The following is a 23,627-nucleotide window of genomic DNA, read 5'->3' on the forward strand; positions in this document are numbered from 1 at the left end:
TGTCCGTGAACCTTTATTTTCCATGACAAAAGGTGCATGAATGAATACAGAAGGAGAAACATAGCAGAACTGTCACAATCCACCCCAATATAAAAGCGAAAACAAAGGTTGTAAAATTCAATAGTACATGTTTACGGTCAGATCTCGAAAGATCATTGCGTACACACACACACGTTACATAGTCAGGGCATGCTGTGAAATATCAAAATTACAGAACTAGACTATAAACAATTTAAATGAACTGTGATCATATGAACACACACAAGACTTGTGATTTTCCTAGATGAATTTTGGAGTATTACTGTGGACTGGGTCATCCTCAATTATATAAACTAGCAAAGCATACTGCAAAAAACACAGATGGGTATGGGATTAAAACTATAAACAAACAGAACACAGTTGGCAAAATGGAACACTTCAAAATCACAGCCAATGAGCCTGATAAAAATTGAAATGCCATAGAGATCTAAATAGATGTTTACCATGTGTAATGAATAACAATATACACGATAAAATAAATAGTCTGTCAAGCAGTGGGGAATATGTGCATTTTTTTTTAAAGCCACACATCAAATAACTAACCATCTACGGACAAATTAAAAATAATAATAATAATAATAATAATAATTCTTCCACAAGACTTTGGAGAAAATAAGGTTTCTGCCACACGCAGTTTTGCAAAGTTAAAATTGGACTGAGTTTAAAATGTATCTACAGAGTCGAACTCTGGCATGAAGGTCAGTTGTGTTGAACAGCAAAATCATTATTTTACAATATTATCATACATGAAGTACATAAATATAAAATGTACTGGGCATCACTGAAGTGCAGATTTCACTTAAGTTTCAGTGTTTCGAAAAACAAAATCAACCACCCCCGCTGAAAATATGTTAACAGTGAAAAAAAAATGTTAACGTTTCAAGGTAACTACAATGTAGAACTTTTTTTTTTTTACATGTGGAATGTACAAAGACTGACATGTCGTAGAAGAAAAATGTAGGGGAAACAAAACATTCTCTCAAAACCTGATTGAATGAGCCTGACAAGCAATTGGATTACTATATGACTAGTCTCAGTCTTAGTACATAGTAAAGCATGCCACTTTTAACCAAACATCGGAGTTCTGTTTGGATCTCAAGCCTTTACAGGCACCTACATGCAAACTATGGTAGCGAAGGATGAACGTTTCCCAGTGATTATCAGCCATTCCAAAAGGACTGCCATAATGAAATACCACAACTGACAGCATTAAATATGTGGCTGAGATGACAAGGGCAAATTGGCAACACAGTATTGTAAATTATTAGGCATGCAGATGATTTGTATGGCAGAAGGACTTTGCATGTTGCTCGGTCCATGATTTGTTGAGAGGCTGCAAAAGGTACCTTAAGCATGGGGGGGTTGGAGGGCTGGACAACACAAAAGACTTAAGAATGCTTTTTCATCAGGGTGTGTAAGCAGGTGGTGGTTGGAACTGGTTGGCAATATCGTAGTCAGCTGGATAAGTCTCACTGCTGTCTTCCATCTCGGAAAGCAGTTCTAGAGCCTGCTCCTCTTCCTCAGTGGGGTAATGGCGGAGCAAGTTAGCAGCCGTAGCTAAAATGGAAGCTCCTCCAGCCCCAGCCACCAAGTAAAAGCTGATGGCAAAGGTGACGTAGATGAGCGAGCCGTGGTACTTCTTGTGTTGCTGCTGAAGGGTAAGGATGAGCTCTGAAGCCCAATAGCAGAAGCCAATCACAGTGGCACACTGGAGCACTAGACATTTAGGAAGATTTCAGAGACATTCATCATTCCTTTTATAATTGAATACATTCAACACTTTTCCCTGTTTTTAGTAACCATCTTTCATTAAAAAAAAAACACCACAAGAAAAGCATCCTGACATGCTGAATACCTGTAAAAATGTGAGCGAAGGCATATCGGCGTGTTATTTTCAGAGCAGGGTGTTTAGGCCCAAAGACATCCAGGAGAAAAGCTGTCAGACTACACAAGATGCCCAAGAAACAGAAGGCCGCAATGACTCGCAACAGCAGGATCGTCTGGGAATTAATACAGTAGTCTGTTGAGAAAAAAAAAAGAACAAACACTGTTCATATAAATTTAATATATAGATTTAGGCACTGCCTAAAAGCGGAGCTCCCATCTGTTTCTGGGTTATAGAATTTTCTTACATCATAGCCAGCCTCTTTTGTTTTATTTCTTTACTGTTATAGTTACTATACTGTTTCCTTATGTTGTACAAAACAAAGAGAATAGCTCTGGTCTGATGAGTAGAGTCAGGGCAGTCAGTGCATTTACATGCACATCCAAATCGAGCTACTGTCGGTAATCGAGCTAAGGGTCCCAGCAGGGGTACCAGAGAAATCCAATCCTACATGCACACAAGGAAATCGAGCTATTGTGTGAGGTACATTGTGCACCCGAGCCACAGGTGGCGCTACACGCCCCATCGTGTTGGTACACTTCCGGTTGTCGTCATGAAGAAGAGCTATTCAAGAGTATAAACAAAATTATCAGTTCCGTGTTCACAAGAAGAACGAGGACAGCAACCAGGGCTTAATTTGAGCCGGAACAAGATCCGTAACCTCCGTTGTCGGATCCGGCAGCTATTTTCATTTCATTCGGTGTTCCGGCAACTATTTAAATGGATCAGATCACCTCCGTGACCATCACAAAGGGAAAAAAAAAATCAAACAATAAATTAAATAAGTAAATAAAAATTTGTTTAGTGTTCGGTTTTGATTTTGATATCTGTTGTTGATTTCTCTCCTATGACATCCACAAAATCTATGCGAAAGGGGAAGAGGGAGGGACATGGGGTGTATACTTCCGCTCAATAGAACACCGGGTTTTTTGTAGCCATTAGCTTGCGCTGTGGAAAAAATGGCAAAAAAACAAGAAAGCTTACTAAAATTTTTAAAATGAATTCTCCAACTTGTTTTGTAAACCCTTTATTTCTTAACTATTACTTGAATTGATTGCACTTATGTTTGCTGGCACTGCTTTTAAATTATTCTCTTTTTTGGGCTTTTTCCACCTTTATTGGAGAGGACAGTGTAGACAGGAAATGAGCAGGAGAAAAACAGGGAGGGCTCAGAAAATGACCGCAGGTCGGAATTGAACCCAGGTCCCCGGATTTAAGGTATGGCGCCTTATCCACCTGAGCCACGAAGTCCTGCTGGCACTGCTTTTAAATACCCTACTTAAATCCTTAAAATGAGTCATGTAACTCATGTCTTGTGTGATCTGATCTCCAATGGTGAAATAAACCGGTTGTGACATGAGTACAGTCTGTTATTTTAGAAGATAAATTTAATATATAATTTAATATATAGCCTAATAAAAAAATAATATTTTAACATATCACGACATATTACTGTCTGTAACTGTTCGTCACTAAAGCGTTTTCTAAGATCATAATGTCTGATATTATTATTATTATTTTTTTTTTTTTTACACACACAATAGGCGTATGTGCATAAAGTTATAGTAAACCACCCCCCACCTTTTTTTTTTTTTTTGAGTTGCTGGACCCACGCACCTCCTGCGTTCCGGGACCTCCCACTTCACAAATTAAGCACTGACAGCAACATCGAGATTTATTTATTTATTTCAACTCCTTAAGCTGAATGAGTATGAACTCTATCTCCTCATTGCTCCAGAAGTGCACGTTTCTACTACTGTTGTCATGCCGACCGAGGCTGTTGTGTTTCCCGCTTGTGGTCTCGTCACTGCCGGAAGGGGCAGTGCTGAAGTAAGTAGCTCGATAGGGTTTACATGCACTAAGTAGCTCGGCTACAATCGCATAATCTAGGTCGCGTAGCTCGATTACGAGAAATCCAGTTCGGTTCGATTTCAGCCGAGCTAAGGTGTTTCCATGGCATTTAGAACTTCGATTTCAGTCGAGCTACAGCAGAAATTCGATTTTCTCCATGTGCATGTAAACGCACTGACTGATTTTATTTACAAATTCGATTTCACCACTGCTGAGATAAAAATACAAAACAAAATTGGAGAAAAATATCATATTGAAAACAAAATATAATACAATAAATACGCTGCCCTGTACGAAAACCCGGGATAAAAACCCAGCGGGATTAAAAACTCCCGGGAACATACTCCTGGTTCAAACGCAGCGCATGTAGCTCCGAGGATTAGAGCTTTGAAAAGACTAGAGGTTTTGTTAAAAATAAATAAATAAATAAATAAATAAAAGTGCAATTGAGGAAATATTTAAAACACTCAGCATCGGCATGATCAGCATACTAATACTAAGAAATTGTGTTATGAAACTAGAAAGACCATTAAAGAGTTTTCTAGAGTTATAGTTTGTTCGTCAAAGATCAACATTTAAAAAAAAAAAAAAAAAAAATTTTTGCACAAAGATCTCAGGTCATTATTACACAGTTATCAAAATGAATAATGCAGCATGTTGAGACAGAATTAACTCCAGTGATCGGCCATCTGGCTGTGTTTTTAGACAATTTCTGCAGACTGGAATCTTTGAGTTTTGTTTCATCCAAAAGAGAAAGTAACTGGCTGCTGGTTAGCTGAAAGAAAATCATATATTTTCAGGGAATGCCCCCCCCCATTTCCGTTATCGGTTGAGAGTACACCGTGTGCATTCTGGCGGCCGCTTCTCACCGGAGCTTTTTTTTTTTTTAATTTTATTTTCTCTTTTGTTTTTCTTTTTTGTGCTTGGGTAGTTTGATGTTTGTTTTTGTTTGAGTGTTTTGTCCGCCGGTTGTGGTGTAGTTCCAGACCCAGTTTTGGGTGTCAGTTCCCTCCAGGCCTTGGTTCGCCATGGGTGATGCCTATGTTCCTAGCTATGGACTGCAGTGAGCTCATTGATCATTTTAACATCATGGTTGTCCAGCGCTCTGCAGCGGTGCTTGAGTGCTTGGTGTGATGTTCCGAGCGATGCTGCTCGGTGGCGTCGTGGCGGCTGTGCAGGTGGTTTGGGACATGCCAGCACTCTGTGTGGCGGTGCGTCTGTGCTCACTTTGTGGATCCATGGCGTGATGTGCCAAGTGATGTTGCCCGGTGCTGTCGTGGCAGCTGTGCTGGCGGTGTGGGACTTGTTTTCGTGCGCCTTTTGGTGGGACTGTGCCTGCTACACCACTGGAATGACATCCTGACCTTTATTTGGTGGACTTTTTTTTTTTTCTTTCCTATAATTGTAAAGCGACCTTGGGTTTTGAGAAAGGCAGTATGTAAATTGAAATGTTTTCTTATTATTATTATTATTATTATTATTAAAATAAGCATACACTTTTTTAAAATGATAAAATTACGCTTGTCAGTTAAAGGTAAGAGGTACAATGAAATGCATCATGGCAAGAAATCAGAAAACAACTCAATGGGTTACTCACTGCTCAGCTGTTGGGTTTCCTGTGATGGCAGGCATGCACAGGATCGAAACCATCAGAAAACAAGATGGGTTTCTTTATGTATCCACACTCTATGCCTATGGGGCTCCGCTAAAACAGTTTATAAAAATGGTTCTTGGAGACCAAATCCTTGGCCATTTTTTTGTTCTAACACAAAAGACCCAGGAATTTACCATGTTAAGACACAGCACAGTTAAGACAGAACTGAGACCGAGCAAAAATGTGAACTGACCGGAAGTTCATAACAGTGCATTAAGAATACCATTTATATAATTCAGCTAGGGGCGGCACGGTGGTGTAGTGGTTAGCGCTGTCGCCTCACAGCAAGAAGGTCTGGGTTTGAGCCCTGTGGCCGGCGAGGGCCTTTCTGTGTGGAGTTTGCATGTTCTCCCCGTGTCTGCGTGGGTTTCCTCCGGGTGCTCCAGTTTCCCCCACAGTCCAAAGACATGCAGGTTAGGTTAACTGGTGACTCTAAGGCTACATCCACACGACAACGGCAACGAGATTTAAAATAAATAAATAAATAAATAAATAAATATCGCGTCCACATGGGCAACGGATCAGTAAAATATCAGGTACATATGGCAACGCAACGCTTGCTGAAAACGATGCAATACACATGCCACACCTCTAGGTGCGCTGTAAGACGGTCCCATCGGAGACACCACAACAATAGAAGTAGTAAGGACGCATGCGCATAAACTATTATGCGCGAGACTTCATATTAGCCACAAAGTCAGAAAAATCTGTTCGTAAAATGACATTATAATGACCAAATACAGTGAAAAGTATTTTTCCAGTCTCACCTGTGAAAGGTAATCCCATGTGATCTCGTTTGGACGACAAACCTCTTGGTACAGTTAAACGCAGCACATGAATGAGGCATCTTTATTCTCCGCTTTGACCCATCCAATATGGCGGCGAGGATGACGTATGATTCTATGCGGAAGGCGGCGTCTTTAATGGTCCGGAATAAATTGAATGCTACACGTTGATGGATTAATTTGTTCTTCTACGCCCTTTTTGAGGAATGTATTGTAGGACTTAAACCAACATCTGAAGAGGTGAGATCGCTCCTTTTTTTCCCTATTTTTGCTGGCGGGATTGACTCTCTCTCTCTCTCACTTTGCACCATTACACAATAAATATTCACAGTGAAAATATTTTGTAAGCGCGTTTCATGAACCAAGTTATAGGATTTGTTGACAACTCGCATCAAGTTCGTTACACTTCTACCCAGCGTGAAGCACATGTGGTTGTGACGTCATCGTAAACAAATCCGTTCTACTCATCCAGACGACTTTGCAACGGCACCGTTGCCAGATCTTTCCACTCTGGAACCCGTTCTCAAAAGATTTCGTTTTGGGGCACCCAAAACGCCGGTGCCGTGTGGAAGCCAGGCCGAAACGATAAACAATTTTATCGGATTCACCTGAATCCGTTGCCGTGTGGACAGGGCCTAAATTGACCGTAGGTGTGAATGTGAGTGTGAATGGTTGTCTGTGTCTATGTGTCAGCCCTGTGATGACCTGGCGACTTGTCCAGGGTGTACCCCGCCTTTCGCCCGTAGTCAGCTGGGATAGGCTCCAGCTTGCCTGTGACCCTGTAGAACAGGATAAAGCAGCTACAGATGATGAGATGAGATAATTCAGCTACCAATAAGCATGTTGTCCTGCGCATAATGATGCTGGGTGGCAAATCAAGTTGAGGTGCCTTAACTTGTGGCTTATTCTTAAAGACATTTCTCCACTCATGTGAAGGGCTTCATCAGGTATTTAAGATTGTACCACAAGCTCAATAATCTTCACTAATGAGTACTAGTGTGTTTAGTGACTTAAGAATAGGCTGATGAATAATTACCTTCAATGAGTTTCTCATCTATGTATCCCAGCACGTCGGCCACACCAAGTTCCTGTCTGGGACAGGTTCCTCCATGCACACGCAGCCACGCCGGTTCAGCCAGGGCTGTGCACAGGGCTGTGATGGAGAGTGCTCCAGGGAATGCAGATGCTAGACTGCGTTCAGGCTGCTTGGGAATGGCAGGCCCACCTCGTCTCCTGCGGGCTCCAGGAACAGCGTTTCCCGCGGGGGTGTACATCATCCACTAGCTGAATCTCACAACTGAACAGCACAATATGGTGGAGCTTAACTGGGAGATGACTCTCCTAGAATACTGAAACAGACAAATGTGAATATTTGCATACAAGTCAGTTTCCAGTAGTACTCAGTGAAGATAATGACTGCAGTCTGCTAAGTGATACCACTAACTTTGTTAATTTTATATTACCTCATTCTGAAAATTAAAGGGCAACCATGCTACACAACAATATATGTGGAACATGCAGATTTGTGACATGTCAATGATAAGTGCTTTTATTCTAGTTACCAATTAGGGCAAGTGTCCATATACAGTGGCACTTGAAAAAAAGTTTGTGAACCCTTTAGAATTTTCTATATTTCTGCATAAATATGACCTAAAACATCAGATTTTCACACAAGTCCTGAAAGCAGGTAAAGAGAACCCAGTTAAACAAATGAGACAAAAATGTTATACTTGGTCATTTATTTATTGAGGAAAATGATCTAATATTACAGATCTGTGAGTGGCAAAAGTATGTGAACCTCTAGGATTAGCAGTTAATTTGAAGGTGAAATCAGAGTCAGGTGTTTTCAATCAATAGGATGACAATCAGGTGTGAGTGGGCACCCTGTTTTATTTAAACAACAGGGATCCATCAAAGTCTGATCTTCACAACATGTCTGTGGAAGTGTAACACGGCACGAACAAAGGAGATTTCTGAGGACCTCAGAAAAAGTGCTGTTGATGCTCATCAGGCTGGAAAAGGTTACAAAACCATTTCTAAAGAGTTTGGACTCCACCAATCCACAGTCAGACAGATTGTGTACAAATGGAGGAAATTCAAGACCATTGTTACCCTCCCCAGGAGTGGTCGACCAACAAAGATCACTCCAAGAGCAAGGCGTGTAATAGTTGGCGAGGTCACAAAGGACACCAGGGTAACTTCTAAGCAACTGAAAGCCTCTCTCACATTAACATTAGCCAATGTTCATGAGTCCACCATCAGGAGAACACTGAACAAAAATGGTGTGCATGACAGGGTTGCAAGGAGAAAGCCACTGCTCTCCATAAAGAACACTGCTGCTCATCTGCAGTTTGCTGAAGATCATGTGGACAAGCCAAAAGGCTATTGGAAAAATGTTTTGTGCATGGATGAGACCAAAATAGAACTTTTTGGTTTAAATGAGAAGCATTATGTTTGGAGAAAGGAAAACACTACATTCCAGCATAAGAACCTTATCCCATCTGTGAAACATGGTGGTGGTAGTATCATGGTTTGGGCCTGTTTTGCTGCATCTGGGCCAGGACGGCTTGCCATCATTGATGGAACAATGAATTCTGAATTATACCAGCGAATTCTAAAGGAAAATGTCAGGACATCTGTCCGTGAACTGAATCTCAAGAGAAGGTGGGTCATGCAGCAAGACAACAACCCTAAGCACACAAGTCATTCTACCAAAGAATGGTTAAAGAAGAATAAAGCTCATGTTTTGGAATGGCCAAGTCAAAGTCCTGACCTTAATCCAATCGAAATGTTGTGGAAGGACCCAAAGCGAGCAGTTCATGTGAGTCGCGAAACAACTAGGGCAATATCAAAACTTTGAAGTCACGAGTGAAACTGATCCTTAATTTTACGAGGAACCATACGATTATTTGTTTATAACATATAGGGCCAAATTCATACTTCAGAAGCCATTCAAGTTCACAACATTTGTCATTCATGTTTTCTGAACCAATCAGGGCGCAAGACTATCTTGCACGTTTGAATCAGTTTCTAAAGTGTCTCATCATCACACGGCGACACGACACGAGGATCTTGAAAGTGGTTTACAAAATTTTATTAGAACTTCTTTACAAAAGCCATTTTGTTGACACAATTTGCTAATTTTTGTAACCGTAACCAAGCAATGAACTAGCCAAGAGCATTTCAGAAATACGGCCCCGTGTTAAGGAAAAAAGCCCTCCTTGATTGACCAATCAGAATTGAGTAATTTGGCCCGATGTATTATAATCAATGAAACAGTCAGTGTCTGGTGTGAGATGACCTTTTGCTTTTAAAAAAAAAAAAAGATAGTAGTCTCAAGTACAATGAGTGCAGTTTTATAAGGAAATGAGCTGTAGGTTTTACTGAGCATCTCGCAGAACCAGCCACAGTTCTTCTGGGCACTTTGTCACACTTCTTAATTTTGCAGCAAAACCCAGCAGCCTTCATTATGTTTTCTTTTTTAATCTGAAAAGTGGTCTCTTGGCGGCACGGTGGTGTAGTGGTTAGCGCTGTCGCCTCACAGCAAGAAGGTCCAGGTTCGAGCCCCGTGGCCGGCGAGGGCCTTTCTGTGCGGAGTTTGCATGTTCTCCCCGTGTCCGCGTGGGTTTCCTCTGGGTGCTCCGGTTTCCCCCATAGTCCAAAGACATGCAGGTTAGGTTAACTGGTGACTCTAAAAATTGACCGTAGGTGTGAATGTGAGTGTGAATGGTTGTCTGTGTCTATGTGTCAGCCCTGTGATGACCTGGCGACTTGTCCAGGGTGTACCCCGCCTTTCGCCCGTAGTCAGCTGGGATAGGCTCCAGCTTGCCTGCGACCCTGTAGAACAGGATAAAGCGGCTAGAGATAATGAGATGAGATGTGGTCTCTTATGGAATATGCTGCTCAGATACAAACTTTTTTTCTGTAACATTAGTTTTGTGCTGGAAAGCAAATGTTTGGAACTCTAAAATGTTTTTGTACTGACTTGATAATGTAGAAGACAACAAATTGATAAAACTGTGTGTGTTATATATATATATATATATATAAATAAATTCACACACGTTTCCACTCTAGTGTTTTAAGGTGTTACTGGTTCAAATGAGTAACAATTTAAATGTCAAATGTAGGAGTTCCTTGGCAGAATTCAGCTTTGAAAAAAGGAACAGTAAAAATAGGATAATTACCAGTCAAGTTAAGTATTTTGAGCTTTCTTGCCTGTGTACTATCATTCTGATTATCACCATTTTGATAAATCACCCAAGTTAGCAAAATCCTATTTATTAATTCAACAGCAATAACATTTAAACCTTCACAACATTAGTAGAGCGGGGGCTACAATTATCGACAGTCCATAATTATCGACACCTCTTCAGATTTACCAATAAAAAACAATTTTACAAAAGGTGAGTTTCAGTTACAACTGTTTTTATTGGTTAATCAATCAACGAAGACCCCCCCCCCCTCGCCCTTTGATCTTGTCATCTGATGACACGGCTCGTTATCTGGGATGTACAGTGCCTTGCAAAAGTATTCATACCCCTTGAACTTTTTCACATTTTTCCACCTTACAACCACGAACTTAAGTTTTTTATTGAGATTTTATGTGATAGACCAACACAGAGTAGCACATAATTGTGAAGTGAAACGAAAATGATAAATGGTCTTCAAAATTTTAAACAAATAAAAATCTGAAAACTGTGGTGTGCATTAGTATTCAGCCCCCCTGTACTCTGATACTTCTAAATACAATCCAGTGCAATCAACTGCCTTCAGAAGTCATCTAATTAGTTAGAGTCCTACTGTGTGTAATTTACTCTAAGCATAAATACACTTGTTCTGTGAAGGCCTCAGTGGTTTGTTAGAGAACACTGAAGAACAAACAGCATCATGAAGACCAAAGAACTCACCAGACAGGTCAGGGATAAAGTTCTGGAGAAGTTTAAAGCAGGGTTAGGTTATAAAAAAATATCCCAAGCTCTGAACATCTCAAGAAGCACTGTTCAATCCATCATTCAAAAATGGAAAAAGTATGGCACAACTGCAAACTTACCAAGACATGGCCGTCCACCTAAACTGACAGAGCGAGCAAGGAGAGCACTGGTCAGAGAAGCAGCCAAGAGGCCCATGATCACTCTGGAGGAGCTGCAGAAATCCACAGCTCAGGTGGGAGAATCTGTGCACAGGACAACTATAAGTCGTACACTCCACAAATCTGGCCTTTTTGGAAGAGTGGCAAGAAGAAAGCCATTGTTGAAAGACAGGCATAAGAAGCCATGTAGGGGACACAGCAAACATGGGGAAGAAGGTGCTTTGGTCAGATGAGACCAAAGTTGAACTTTTTGGCATAAATGCAAAGCACTATGTGTGGCGGAAAACTAACACTGCTCATCACCCTGCACACACCATCCCCACTGTGCTATGGGGATGCTTTTCTTCAGCAGGGACAGGGAAGCTGGTCAGAGTTGATGGGAAGATGGATGGAGCTAAATGCAGGGCAATCCTGGAAGAAAACCTGTTGGAGGCTGCAAAAGACTTGAGACTGGGAAGGAGATTCACCTTCCAGCAAAACAATGACCCTAAACATACAGCCAGAGCTACAATGGAATGGTTTAGATCAAATAATATTCATGTGTTAGAATGGCCCAGTCAAAGTCCAGACCTAAATCCCATTGAGCATCTGTGGCAAGACTTGAAAATTGCTGTTCACAGACTCTCTCCATCCGATCTGGCTGAGCTTGAGCTATTTTGCAAAGAAGAATGGGCAAAAATTTCAGTGTCTAGATGTGCAAAGCTGGTAGAGACATACCACAAAAGACTTGCAGCTGTAATTGCAGCAAAAGGTGGCTCTACAAAGTAGAGGGGGGCTGAATACTAATGCACATCACATTTTTCAGATTTTTATTTGTTTAAAATTTTGAAGACCATTTATCATTTTCGTTTCACTTCACAATTACGTGCTACTCTGTGTTGGTCTATCACATAAAATCTCAAAAAACTTTTAAGTTCGTGGTTGTAAGGTGGAAAAAAGTTCAAGGGGTATGAATACTTTTGCAAGGCACTATTTTTTTAGGATGATCAGCAATTTAAGGAAAAACCCGGACGTTATCATCGCAGGTAAGCATGGTGGAAAGATCATCGACATGTTTTTACTTATCAAATTCACTGATATTTCATGATCTCCTTGTCGAAACCTTCTTTATTTCTTACTGTTTCATTTGACTGTTGCCATTTTGCATCTAAACGCGCGTTTGAGAAGTCACGTGAGGTGTCGATAATAGTCATCACTTTCACCGGTGTCCACCATTATCGACACTCTGTGGAATTAAGTGACATTTACAACGGTTATGGATCGATCTTTGTGTAACATTGTTGAAGTAGATGTAGTACTTTAAAAAAAAAAAAAAAAAGTACTATGATTTTATAATTTTTTTTCTGATTCATAACAGAATGGAATGTTTATAGAGTATTTGGAATCCTCTTGCAATAAAGAGATTTAGACCAGAATTAAATTCCTAGCATATAAAAAAAAAAATTACATGCTTGAAATATTCAGATTTTCTTGCAGTTTGTTGTCAATATCTACCATATATAACAGTATCAGAAGACATTTTATATTTTGGTTTGAGGAATGACATGCGACCTTTGACCTGGATCTTCATGTGGTTACAATGTCAACGGAGCACTTGCATGTGACGTCACAGCCGATCCAGATTGTGACAGACGCCATCTTGTCAGTCAAACGCCATATTTCCGCCTTCTACTTCTGGTTCTACCTCTGCTTCTACCTTTTCTACTGGAAAACCCTACTATATACAATTCTACTACAACGGTTGCGGCTACAAGCTCTCCCTACCTGTGCACGTTTTTTATGTTTATTGTGTGTATTTTTGCGTGTTGTTCGTCTGTACAATATCCACTTCAATATCCACTACAACCGTATGGACTTACTGGACATTGGTTTCCAGCAGAAAATGACGGTTTGTAGTGATTTCCATCGCATGCACAACATTCCGGACGAGATAGCGAGACCAGTGGGGTCTCCATGGATTGTTATCGGAAACAAAGCGAAGGAGGCGGCGTCGGGAGCGGAAGCAAAAGCGAGGCTGCAGAGCCGGCCTGTTGACTAAGCTCAGAAAACAGCCACTCAAACCTCCACTGCTAAGCCTCTACCTCTCCAACGCCAGATCCATGGTAAACAAGACGGACGATTTGGAATTACAGCTGGAATTACCTTATTCTATTCTATAATCAGCTGGTCAGTGCTATACTCAATACTTAAGTGACTTACCCGTCCAATGAGGATTGTTATTTTCTTGTTTACAAGATGCCACATCTGAGTCGCTGACAAATCCTGAATTTCTGTAAAGATAACTGTCCAGAGATTTATAAGCACGCAGTGCTTCACCACTGAACAGCGAGGGAAAGTTAATGAGGTAATTATACATGTCTGGGTATTCCACTGGCAGTTCAATATCCACTGACACGGTCGTGAAAACTACGTCCGGTAAGCCATAAGGGTCACTAATCTGTAGATCGTTTATTTTAGACATATATATAGTTATCTGTTCATTAGAAAAATGAGCCGTATAGTCCGTCGGTTGAAATTGATCCATTCTGTACATGAGTGCAGCAGTATTCAGCGGTGTTTTTTACCGACAAGATGGCGGCTGTGTACTTTCCGGTCACGTGACTGCAAGATCTCTATTGCCTGTTGACATTTATTGGTAAACTGCAAATAGGCCTATCGCAATATTCGATATACCGACTTATCGTACGGTAAATGAACTCGGTAATTTTTTTACCGCGATTTTGGCATTTACGCACTGTACATCTACATAGGGAAATCGCCAGAGTATTAGCTTGACCCACTGCCTGAATAAAACACCGCGCGGATTTCGTTTTCTGTCATCTTATGCGGCTCTCTGTCAGAGGCGGGGCCTCCCAGCATGCAACAGTTAACCAGCCAGGGTATCCACTGAATGGGGAAGAGACAACACCACGTTGCTCCGTTGGACAGACTATAGGCGTAGAATTGGGTATGGACGTGTCCCTACCAATATCAAATGACGGCTGATACATCCCTATCAATATTTCTGATTGAAGAATAAAGAAAAAAAAAAAAAAAATCACGCTCCGTCCGCGGTACACAAATGGTTACTGTAGGTTTCCATTGGGCGAAACACCACGCAAAATCCGCTCATGAATATTCGCTCTGAGGGCGTGGTCGCGAAAACAGCCAGCCAGTTTGGCTGCCATATCAATTAGCAAGTGCCGTTGCAGTGCAGTGACTGGCTGCTAGCTAGCAAACACTCCTTGAGGAATGTAACGTTAGATGAGCTTGTAAAATTAATCAGTTAACAACAGTTCGTATTCAGTGTGTAAAAATGACAACATACGAATATGACTTTTTCTAAGTTTGTGTGGCATGTAAATAACAATCCGACTTGATACTGACAACTAGTGTTCATTTAGGTCACAAAGACATTATTAAATCATATCAAACTGTGCTAATGTTGGCTAATACTGTACCTAGTCTTGCTTGTGAAGTGCATGGAAACTTAAGCAGACCGCTAACCCTTAATTTGAAGTGCTTCAGTTAAGACCTGCAGAGAATCCTGACCAAGTTCGTGTAACATGACACATGTAAACAACAACCCGATGGTGATGTGGACATTATTTGTGGTCCAGACGCCTTTTAAAATCAAACCTTTTCACGTAATAAGCATAACAGCCTCTGCCTTCTTGACCAGAAATTTTTGGTTACTCCTGCCTCTCTTTTGAAAATGTCACATCAAATACACACATACGCTAAACTGATTGGTTTTTGAGGGGGTTCATTTGAAAGCTGTAGGCTAAAAACTCTTCTCTTGGGCCTTTTCCACTACCCTTTTTCAGCTCACTTCAGCCCAACACGGCTCGCGTTTCGACTACCTCAGAGCAGCATGACTGAGCTCACTTCAGCCTTACTCAGAACCCAAAACTCACACGGTTTTGGAGTAGGGCTGAAGTGAGCCCAACCGAGCAGAGTGGGGCTAGGGGCGTGAGGAGACACTCCCCTGTGCACTGATTGGTGAGGAGGAGTGTCCTCACATGCCCACACACGCCCCCCGAGCACGCTGGGATCTGTAAACACCGTAAACCCAGAAGAAGAAGAATTACGACAAAGAAGATGATCAGAAAACTAGAAGATGGAAGACCAACCCAAGCGAGGAAAGGCCAGCCAGTGGTCCATCGTGGAGACACAGACGTTTCTGTGTTGTGGCTGAGGAGCACCAAGACCAGCAACACTAACGACTCCATGTCCTCCATGTTTATTGTTTACTATCCGGGTCATGAGACTACCGCTTAAAAGGTCACTGTCACTGTTTGCACCGCCTAACGACATCACGTGACGTCCACCCACTTTTGCTAACTCCACCCAATGTGTCCACCCAGTTCCAGCCAGCACGGTTCAGCGCGGTTGTAGTCGAAATGCAACCCCAACAGCCCCACTCAGCTCGACTCAGCCCAACTCAGCACCGCACGGCTCAGCCCAACTCAGCCGCGTTGGTAGTGGAAAAGCCCCATCTGTAGAACCCTGTCACTCCCTCCGCACCCTCTCCCTCCCTCCGCTCCGGGCTCAAGAAGACAACAAAAGGGCAATGATATAACAACCAATCAGAATTCAGATACATTCCGTTGCCAAGTAAAATTGTACCCTTTCAACGTGTCAAAAAAGTTCTAGAGACCTCGTCCTGTTTTACCGTTAGATCAATCACATATCAGCTTAAACTAGCATTCTAAAACTAGTTAAAGATCACACAGAAGAGAGCCTACTCCCCCTGCCAGACTAATGGAATGCAGTGTTTAAGGCTCCGTATATGTTTTACTTCCATTTATGAGGGAAAGGAACATACACCCTCCCGACAATCAGTGCGTTATTTACTTGTAAAACACATTTGCAAATTGGTAGAATGAGTTAATCATCACATGCAAGATTTGCAAGTAATGAAATGAAATTATTATTATTATTATTATTGAGCAATTCCAGCGTTATGGACGTGACACTTGAACTCAAAATGGCAACAAATGACCCAGTGCATGTTTTATTGTCTCCCAGTATTTAAACAGGTGTTGCATATTTTAAGGCTGTACCATACTGGAGAAGTGATAGAACAAGAACAATTCCCATAGTACATCTGGGGCATGCCAGAAAATGCCAATAAAAGATGCGTTATGGATGTGACAGAAAAAGTATCACTTTTCTTGGGTGACTGTACATTTTTATCAAACTCTGTGAAATTGTAAACCTAATGTCGAAATGGAGATATCCATTTGATAGAGGGGTCCAAGGTGAATATTAAAAAATCTTTGTTTAAAATATTTTGTATTTCATGCAGAGTTTCGGAAGGAAAAGTCAGCGTTATGGATGTGACGAAATTCCGTTATGGATGTGACGCGTCTGAAATAGACATGGCATATGTTTAGAAAATCAGCAATTTAACCACCATAACCCTTTGAAAAAATCTCTAAATATCAGCTAAAACTATCAAAATTCTTAAATAATATTTAGGATGGCTATTGTTTTGCTGTTTTGTGGATTTTAGCATACATTTCTGTGGCTTGTGGCAATAATATAGAATTGTACATGATCAAAGTTGATTTTAGCTTGGGTTTTACATTATAAGAAAGAAAGACTGACAGTGACATATTAGGTTGGTTACAAATTGGTTCAACTTATTCACATCTGTAAAATACAGGCCTAGGTGATATCTCTGGGAGTGGTTTTGATGTATTACATGCTGCTTTATTTTTGCATGGTGAGGTTGACATTTACATGGAATTGCCCTATTATTATTATTATTCATGAATTACTACAGTTATGAACTTCAAATTTTAAAAGTCTGGACTTTGGAGAGATGATGGATACTCTTTTGGTGGAACACAACAGAGCAAAATATTGTGACCCTCTAATGTTGACCTGAAGTTGGCACCACTGGGGGTTGGCATTGGGTTGTTGTCCCCACCAATGTTAAAGTGCATATCCTGGACCAAATTTTTTTTTTTATGAAAGAATGTCCCTTTACACACTCATCCAGAAGGGTAATTTTGCACAAGGCCATCTGTCTACAGCAGAAAAAAAATAAAATAACAAAACGCATCTGGAAAAATCCCAAGGGAGTCTGGAGCCAGATTCGTGATGTCACCTGCAGAAGCGCCAGCAGGCTGCGCGAGCTTGCACAGTTTCAGTGCACAGCCTGTGTAGACCAAGTTTAGCAGCTAGTGATTTTGCATTGAAATATGGAATTGTCACCTAATTACGTGATAACATTGAAGAAATTTGCAGAAAACCACCAGGTCGTTTTCTCATAAACAAACCAGCGCTGATGTAGGATTCAGAGGGAGGCATCCTGCATGCGACGTCACGAAAATCAATGTTTGCCGGGAAATCCAAATGCCAAGTTTATTCAGAGGTGGACCAATTCGCCTCAAATGGCTTGATTTCAACTGAATTTTTCTGGTATTGTGCAAGGTAAAAAAAAATTGCACAAAATGCAAAATGATTTGATATTTGATCAAAGTTTAATATAAAATAGGAGAATTACATTTCATCTTGCTCCTGAATTTACCCGTGATATGCACTTTAATACCAAACCTACACCCTTGCCTACAAGTTATCTTGTTCTAATTATTAGTGTGCTTGCCAAAGGTAAGCACACTATTGTTCTTAATTTTACTTATTCTGCCTTATTCCGACATGTTTTTGGGATCCACTACTCCTCCTAGGGCGTTTGAGATAGAGACACTGTTCCAACTCTGAGACGTCTGGCCCGAAGTGGTGTAGTGTGCTTGTATACAGCTTTTGGATCAATGTGCCCATTCTCATTCTTGTCGTTTTTCTTTTGATTTTTCCCCATAGAGAATGAATAGGGCTCATGAATCGAATCGTCCTACTCGGACACGCTCCATCACAGATGCACCAAACCTCATGTGATACTTCAGGCCAACTCCCCCGACACATACATGCAATTGGTTCTGACCCGCACTCATATTTTTCCTTTCTTTTTGCTCATCCCTTTTTCCTCCATAGGTTTGCATTGATTTTTGGCCCCATTGAAAATGAATGGTGTTTCAGGAGAAAAACTTTCACTCTCCAACAATTTTTTTAACCAAGTGACCAAACTTCAAGAAACTTCACTTGATGCCTCAAGCTAAGTCCCTGCACAGATCCATCCCCTCATCTGAGACCTGCAGTCGTCTTTTCCTTAGTTTTCACGCATCTCTTTTTACCTCCATAGGCTTCCATTGATTTTTGGCCCCATTCAAATGAATGGAGTTTTGCTCAGTAACACTTCACCACACATCCACCAAACTTCACATGGCACCTCAGGCCAAATCACCCATCACACACATGATATCGGTTCTGACCCACACTCGTCTTTGTCTTGCCTTTCATCCATCCATTTTTTCTCCATTTTGCCGCTAATCAGTGGACGCTTGACTGAGTCATTCCTCCCTTCCCCCATAGGTGGTGATGCATTTGGCAAGGATCTGCTCATTTGAGACTTTGACAGCAAATCAACTTCAACTCAATGGCCACTTTATTAGGAATACTTACACGCGTGCACACACAACAGCAATTAGCATATAAGCATTCACGTGTTACCATGCTAGCTGTTAGTATGTTACCCATTATAATATCATGCCTGCTGTTAGGTCGCGAGTTGTTAGCATGTTCACCATTAGCATGTTATCATGAGAGCTGTTAACATGCTAGGATTAACATGGTAGCATGCAGAGTTCGCATGTTTGCTGTTAGCAAGTTTGCCTGAGCATGTTAGCATGTCACCCTCAGCATGTTAACATGCTAAAAGTTAACATATTAGCCATTAGCATGTTAGCATGATAGCTGTCAACATGATAGCTGTCAGCATATTAACCTTAGTGTTAGAATTTTAACAAATAGCATGTTATCTGTTAGCATTAGCATGTTGGCATGCTAGCCTTTAGCATGCTAGCTGTTCTGCTATAGTTCAGCAAGCACACTTTGCATTTTCTCTGTGGAAATGCAGTCTACTTGTTACTTTTATCCAAATGACAGCTGGCAATACGTTGTTACTTTGCACTTTTTGTTTATCTGGGTACTAATCTTTGAGAAACTGGATTGGCAGAATGTTGCCTGTGAAGAAAAGAATGTCTTTTTATTACCCTGTGCCAAGTTAATGTTTACTTAAGTGCAATTGTCAAGAGCCATAGATTGTATTTTTATTGTTTTTGTCCTGAGTGGTTGTTTGATTGACTGTTTTATTTCTTTCAGTTATTTATTTATATATATTTTTTTACGTTCCACTGTTTTATTGAATAAGTTGACTGAATTAAAGTTGCCTGTTCTTTGAAAGGTTGTATTCGCATGATCATTATTATTTTACTAGTGGCATAAAATTGTCTTGAAAAGACGTCAACAATAATATCGTTTATCAAAATAATTTCTGAGACAATATATTGTCCAACAAAATTTACCGTGACAGGCCTAACTAAAAAACTAGAAATTAATACAAACAACAACAACAACGAATGATTAACAAAATGGGATCTACGAAAATACTTAGAAAGTGGAACAAAAAGATTTTCTGACAGGTTAAACATCAGTACTTCATTTGTTTACAAACATTAGAATCATTTCCTCATTTACGTAAACACCGACATCCATATATTTATATAAAAGATATTTTGTACTAAATAAGTATATGTAAAAAATTTTAAATAAAAATTGTTAATACCACATACTGATGATTTTATTTTATAAAATAACCTGGGTGTCGATAACTGTGGAACGGTGTCACATGATCTGATATGCTAAGTAATCAGGAATCAACTAATGTTTTTCCCCCCCCCCAGTGGAAGTTTGAGTAATTATTTAATGCACAATTTACGTATTGAAAAAGTATTTTCTACTTTTACAACGGTCAAAAGATCGTTAAGGTGTCGATAATTCTAGCCGCCACTCTAGTGTTATTTGTGTCAAATAAAAAATAAATAAAAACACTTGGGTAATACACGCCTTATTATTCAGCATCAATGTTAAAAAATAATCGTACGTGGTTATATATTGTAAATTAGAAGACAAAGATCACCGTAAATCAGTAGTTTAGTTATCCGTTTATCGTGAAAAGAAGAGGATCGGGAACATTTTCGGTCGTGAACCACTTACCTGTATGAGTCAAAGATCGTGTTTACTCAGAAACCGAGACAGTCATAGCGGAAGATTATGAAGTTTTACAGGAATCGCTGAGGCCCACGGTCGCTCAACAGCTAAACAGCGATATAAACCGACACAGATTCTCACATAAACCTACACATGATGGGTTCCTGAAATTATCTCCTCTCTCAAAACACAAGAGTACAAGTTTTGTAACTAAGACAGCGCCATTTTCGCGTTTTACACCTAATCACCAAAGAAAAAACACAAAGACTGTATATGAAACAGCACACGACCCGCTTCCGTGTTTTCTCCCCGTCCTCTAAACTTCCGGTTCCCGTTTTACAACGTCAAAGAAAAGCAAAAGACTAGTTAAGCCTGAGGCCCGTGTGAGCCAATCACTGGACTCTATTTTCTAGCGAGCTCATAGGGCCGCCATCTTACCACTCTCATCGCGTGTATTTGACTTTACCTATATATCTTCATAGCGCTATACCTTCGCTGTTATTGTTTTTTCCCCTTTTTCCAGTCCAGTCTCTGATCTTTTTTTTTTTGAACGGCTCTTTTACTACCATAATTATTCCAACGGAGATTATTTCAGTTTCTTCTTGTATACAGTGTATATTTCTCTTTCGTATTCTTCCTTCCTTCCTTCCATCCATCCATCCATCCATCTATCTATCTATCTATGTTATACCAGCACAAAGGCTGTACAATATTCTTTTCTGTTTTGGACAGTTAGGATTATTGTCTGATGTTATTTGCCATTTTCAATTCATTCTCACAGTCATGTCTTAAAGTGCATATCATGGGTAAATTCAGGAGCAAGATCAATGTCTCATCTCATTATCTCTAGCCGCTTTATCCTTCTACAGGGTCGCAGGCAAGCTGGAGCCTATCCCAGCTGACTACGGGCGAAAGGCGGGGTACACCCTGGACAAGTCGCCAGGTCATCACAGGGCTGACACATAGACACAGACAACCATTCACACTCACATTCACACCTACGGTCAATTTAGAGTCACCAGTTAACCTAACCTGCATGTCTTTGGACTGTGGGGGAAACCGGAGCACCCGGAGGAAACCCACGCGGACACGGGGAGAACATGCAAACTCCACACAGAAAGGCCCTCGCCGGCCCCGGGGCTCGAACCCAGGACCTTCTTGCTGTGAGGCGACAGCGCTAACCACTACACCACCGTGCCGCCCCCAAGATCAATGTAATTCTCCTATTTTATATTAAACTTTGGTCAAATATCTGTCACATTTTGCATTTTGTGCAATTTTTTTTACCTTGCGCAATACCAGAAAAATTCAGTTGAAATCAAGCCATTTGAAGCGAATTGGTCCGCCTCTGAAAAAACTTGGCATTTGGATTTCCCGGCAAACATTGATTTCCCGGCAAACATTGATTACCCAAAGCTCATGACCTATGGTCATGAGCTTTGGGTAATGACCAAAAGAACAAGATCGCGGATACAAGCGGCCGAAATGAGTTTCCTTTGCAGGGTGGCTGGGCGCTCCCTTAGAGACAGGGTGAGAAGCACAGTCACTCGGGAGGAGCTCGGAGTAGAGCCGCTGCTCCTCAACATCGAGAGGAATCAGCTGAGGTGGCTCGGGCATCTTTTTCGGATGCCTCCTGGACGCCTCCCTGGGGAGGTGTTCCAGGCATGTCCCCCCGGGAGGAGGCCCCGGGGAAGACCCAGGACACGCTGGAGGGACTATGTCTCTCGGCTGGCCTGGGAACGCCTCGGTGTTCTTCCCGAGGAGTTGGCCGAGGTGTCTGGGGAAAGGGAAGTTTGGGCTTCCATGCTTAGACTGCTGCCTCCGCGACCCGGTCCCAGATAAAGCGGAAGAAGACGAGACGAGACATTGATTTTCGTGACGTCATCTGCAGGACGCCTCCCTCTGAATCCTACGTCAGCGCTGGTTTGTTTATGAGAAAACGACCTGGTGGTTTTCTGCAAATTTCTTCAACGTTATCGCATAATTATTAAAATGGTTAACAGATGTATCGTAGGAGGGTGTAGCAACACCAATTTTGATGGGATTAGTACTCATCATTTCCCAAAAGACCGGACAGTGAGAGAGAAATGGGAGCGCTTGGTCTACACAGGCTGTGCACTGAAACCGTGCAAAGCTCACACAGCCTGCTGGCGCTTCCGCAGGTGATGTCACGATTCTGGCTCCAGACTAGAGGTCTGCGCGGGTCGGATTTTTCAGTCCCGCTCCCGCTCGCGCCCGCATTGTGCAGTCCCGCTCCCGCCTGCTCCCGCAAAGAATTATGATTTTCAGTCCCGCTCCCACCCATGCCTGCCATATTTTGTCCCGCTCCCGCCCCCGCCCGCAAATCCCGCATGATGCAGACGTCCGCGTTATTTCTCAGGAAAGTTCTTGTCTTGACACAGTGTGATGGTGCCCCGCCCCCTACTTTGAGTGGATTTGAGCATAAATATCTACAGCTCACATTCACGTTCGTTATTATTTACCTTGTTTCTGAATTCGGAATGTTGAAATGGCAACATGTAGACCTAATAATAATAATTATTTAAGTAGGCTAATCATTTAAGTATGCGCTCTCCCGTGGTGCGTCTCCTATGAATAATTAGTGTGAAAGGAGAGATGGATCGCACTCTTGAACTTATTCTTTTAGTTACATTTCTTTTCAGTTGTTTTTAGCAGCAGAAGGAGACAAACGTTTCGGCTGTTGCCTTCGTCAGTGTCTCTAATAATAATAATAATAATAAACAATAAAAAAAGACAGGCGAGCACGTAATTCCAAGTGGAAATTTGGTATATTTATTATTTAGCCATACAAAACATTAGGCTAACCCAGTTTACATTTGTAAAGCATTTCTAACTAGAATATCCTAGTATGTCAGAACCTTTTGGCACTTATCACAGCAAGCAAAGGGCAGCTGATTTCCCTCCGCGTCGTACACAAGTGAGAATGATTTCCAAGTGTCCGATTTCAGGACTCGACTTTTTAATGGTAAATGTACCTCTTTTTAAAGTAGCACTTACTTTTGAAGCACTGTGAGCTTCAGTAGAGGAGCTCTGCTCTTCTGCCATGATCGGAGATCTCAAACACGGAAGAGGAAAGGAATCGGAAACGTACGAGAGATATTTATCCTCTCCTGGATCAGAATCAGAATTCTGATGACCAGCTCATCTAAGGTGTCATTGAGGCATCATGTTAGTGTGGGTCACTGTTGGCTGGGTGTGAACGGC

The 23,627-nt window shown here is 41.4% G+C and overlaps 1 protein-coding gene across 1 annotated transcript; it reads right to left on the minus strand.

Annotated features, from left to right (window-relative positions):
- Positions 1-20,724, minus strand: tmem127 (transmembrane protein 127). The gene is made up of 4 exons (XM_060931761.1): positions 20,409-20,724; positions 7,251-7,563; positions 1,895-2,059; positions 1-1,755 (listed from the first exon to the last, which is right to left on the minus strand). Exons 2-4 carry the CDS (start codon positions 7,489-7,491, stop codon positions 1,445-1,447), a joined length of 717 nt encoding a protein of 238 aa, XP_060787744.1. The 5' UTR covers positions 7,492-7,563; positions 20,409-20,724; the 3' UTR covers positions 1-1,444.
- Positions 20,725-23,627: the final 2,903 nt, after the last annotated feature.

The sequence above is a fragment of the Neoarius graeffei genome, chromosome 10 (assembly GCF_027579695.1).
Source record: "Neoarius graeffei isolate fNeoGra1 chromosome 10, fNeoGra1.pri, whole genome shotgun sequence".
NCBI classification, from domain to species: Eukaryota; Metazoa; Chordata; class Actinopteri; order Siluriformes; family Ariidae; genus Neoarius; species Neoarius graeffei.